The 2,283-nt window shown below is 44.2% G+C and overlaps 1 protein-coding gene across 1 annotated transcript; it reads left to right on the forward strand.

Annotated features, from left to right (window-relative positions):
- Window positions 1-328: 328 nt before the first annotated feature.
- Window positions 329-988, forward strand: LOC308353354 (interferon alpha-1/2-like; the record flags this gene model as incomplete). Its single annotated transcript, XM_080820198.1, has 1 exon — window positions 329-988. The coding sequence occupies exon 1, from the start codon at window positions 425-427 to the stop codon at window positions 986-988; it is 564 nt and encodes a 187-aa protein (XP_080676324.1). The 5' UTR covers window positions 329-424.
- Between the last annotated feature and the right edge of the window lie 1,295 nt (window positions 989-2,283).

The raw sequence follows: 2,283 nt of genomic DNA on the forward strand, positions 1-2,283 counted from the left end.
TTTTAGCTTAAAATTGTTAGTCATTCTTAACCCTGCATAGGTAAGAATAAAAAGAGTAAACTTCACACTTTCTTTTGTATGTACAAGCTCAGATATAAGTACAAAACATAACTGTATACATACTGGATCCATGCTATTAACTTTCCTGGAAGGTTCAATTAATAACATCAAAGGAGACTCTGGAGGTAAGGGCAATCATGAAAAACATGTATATGGAGTTGGGAAACCGTGCTCAAACCCAAGGAGAAAGTGCAGAAAGGAAATAAAAAAAAGAAGCAGAAAGAAAGGGAAACGTTCAGAAATCGAAAATGCATATGCCCCCTACTTAAGCCATACGCACAAGAGAAGATGTTCAGAGAAGCTAGAGCCACGGGTCCCAGACGAGCCCACCCCAGCCAGGCCAACAGCATCTGTAGGATCCCCAATGGCCCTGCCCTGCTCCTTCTTGGTGGCCCTGGTGGTGCTCAGCTGCCACTCCCTCGGCTCTCTGGGATGTGACCTGCCTCAGGACCACGGCCTGCTGCACTGGAGGGCCTTGATGCTCCTGAGACAAATGAGGAGACTGTCTGCTAGCTCCTGTGACAAGTACACAAACGACTTTGGCTTCCCCCAGGAGGTGTTTGACGGCAAGCAGCTGCAGAAGGCTCAAGCCCTCTCTGTCGTCCATGTGACGAACCAGAAGACCTTCCACCTCTTCTGCACAGAGGCCTCACCTGCTCCCTGGAACACGACCCTCCTGGAGGAATTGTGCTCAGGACTTTCTGAGCAGCTGGGCCTCCTGGAAGCCTGTCCCCTGCAGGAGGCGGGGGTGGGAGAGACGCCCCTCGTGAATGGGGACTCCATCGTGAGGAACTACTTCCAGAGAATCTCCCTCTATCTGCAAGAGAAGCAATACAGCCCTTGTGCCTGGGAGATGGTCCGAGCAGAGATCATGAAACCCTTGTATGCATCAACAGCCTTGCATAAGAGACTAAAGAGCGGGAAGTGACACCCCTTTCAACATTGAAATGGTTCTCTCTGAATAATAATATCACACTCCCATGTGTCCTGCAGTGTCAAAGACTCTCATTTCTGCTGTCATCATGACATGAACTGAATCAGTTTGTCACATGTTCTCAGGAATATTAAGAAACATCAAGTCAACGCTACGAACACCTGTCGCTTTCAGATGACCATGCTGATCTGCCTATTTAACTATTTATTTCTTTCACTATTTGTAAGATTTAAGTTATTTTTCACTGTATTATATTAGTTGTATATTAGTTGTATCCTCACTTTGTGGTTAAGAGAACTATATTATGTTTTATGATTGTTAAATTCTTTATTTTTTGTTCATTAAATGTTTCTATAGGAAACTTCTTGCGTTTGTTTCTTATTGAAGCAGACAACAAGTCTGATTACAATCTGATGAAAGAACGCATTGTACAACTCACTCAATCCTTATTTTATTTTCACATTAGTAGTAATCGCATGGACTTCCTGGAAGTCACTTTGCATGCTGTCGTCACGGGAGAGGCAGACTTCACAAGTCCAATGCTGTGTGTGTATCTTGGATTTTGTAGAAAAAATAACCTCAGAACAATAATCATAGTGAAGTAATATCATTTATGTTAAAGGGAAGAGTGCAAAAAAGGGAAAATATGAATTCTGTAATTAGAAAAGGAAGCAGACATGTCAGGAAATAAAATGAAAAGCACCAGATACATTCCACATCACATGGTAGACACCCAAGTGCAAATATTCTTTACAAAATGGATCATTCAGGGGCACCCAAGTGGCTCGGTTGTTGGTTAAGTGTCTGCCTTTGGCTCAGGTCATGATGCCAGGGTCTTGGGATCAAGCCCTGTGTCGAGCTCCCTGTTCAGCTGGGATCTGCTTCTCCCTCTCACACTCCTCCTGCTTGTGCTTGCTGTCTCTCTCTCTCTGTCATATAAATCAATAAAATCTTTAAAACAAAACAAAACAAACAAAAGGGATCCTTGGTCCTGCCACTTACAAGCCATTCCATTCACTTAAAGCCCAGGGAGAGAAGTGGTTGCCTGGGAGGAGAGCGTAGAATGAGAAATGGTGCCTCAAACCTCCCCTGGTTAAGGGAGGAAAGAGCCACACTGCAAACAAAGGTCAAATGTGCCTAAGGCAGTAGCATAAGAGCAAATATTGCTTAATAGTCTATTTCAAAGGTGATAAAAGCTTCAAGGAATGGCATCATAGCAAAGGGTGCATGGAAAGGGTCCATGAAGCCGGGAAGTAGAAGGGTTGTGACCATGGGGACCATCCGTTTTG

The sequence above is a fragment of the Martes martes genome, assembly GCF_963455335.1.
Source record: "Martes martes genome assembly, chromosome: 12".
NCBI lineage: Eukaryota > Metazoa > Chordata > Mammalia > Carnivora > Mustelidae > Martes > Martes martes.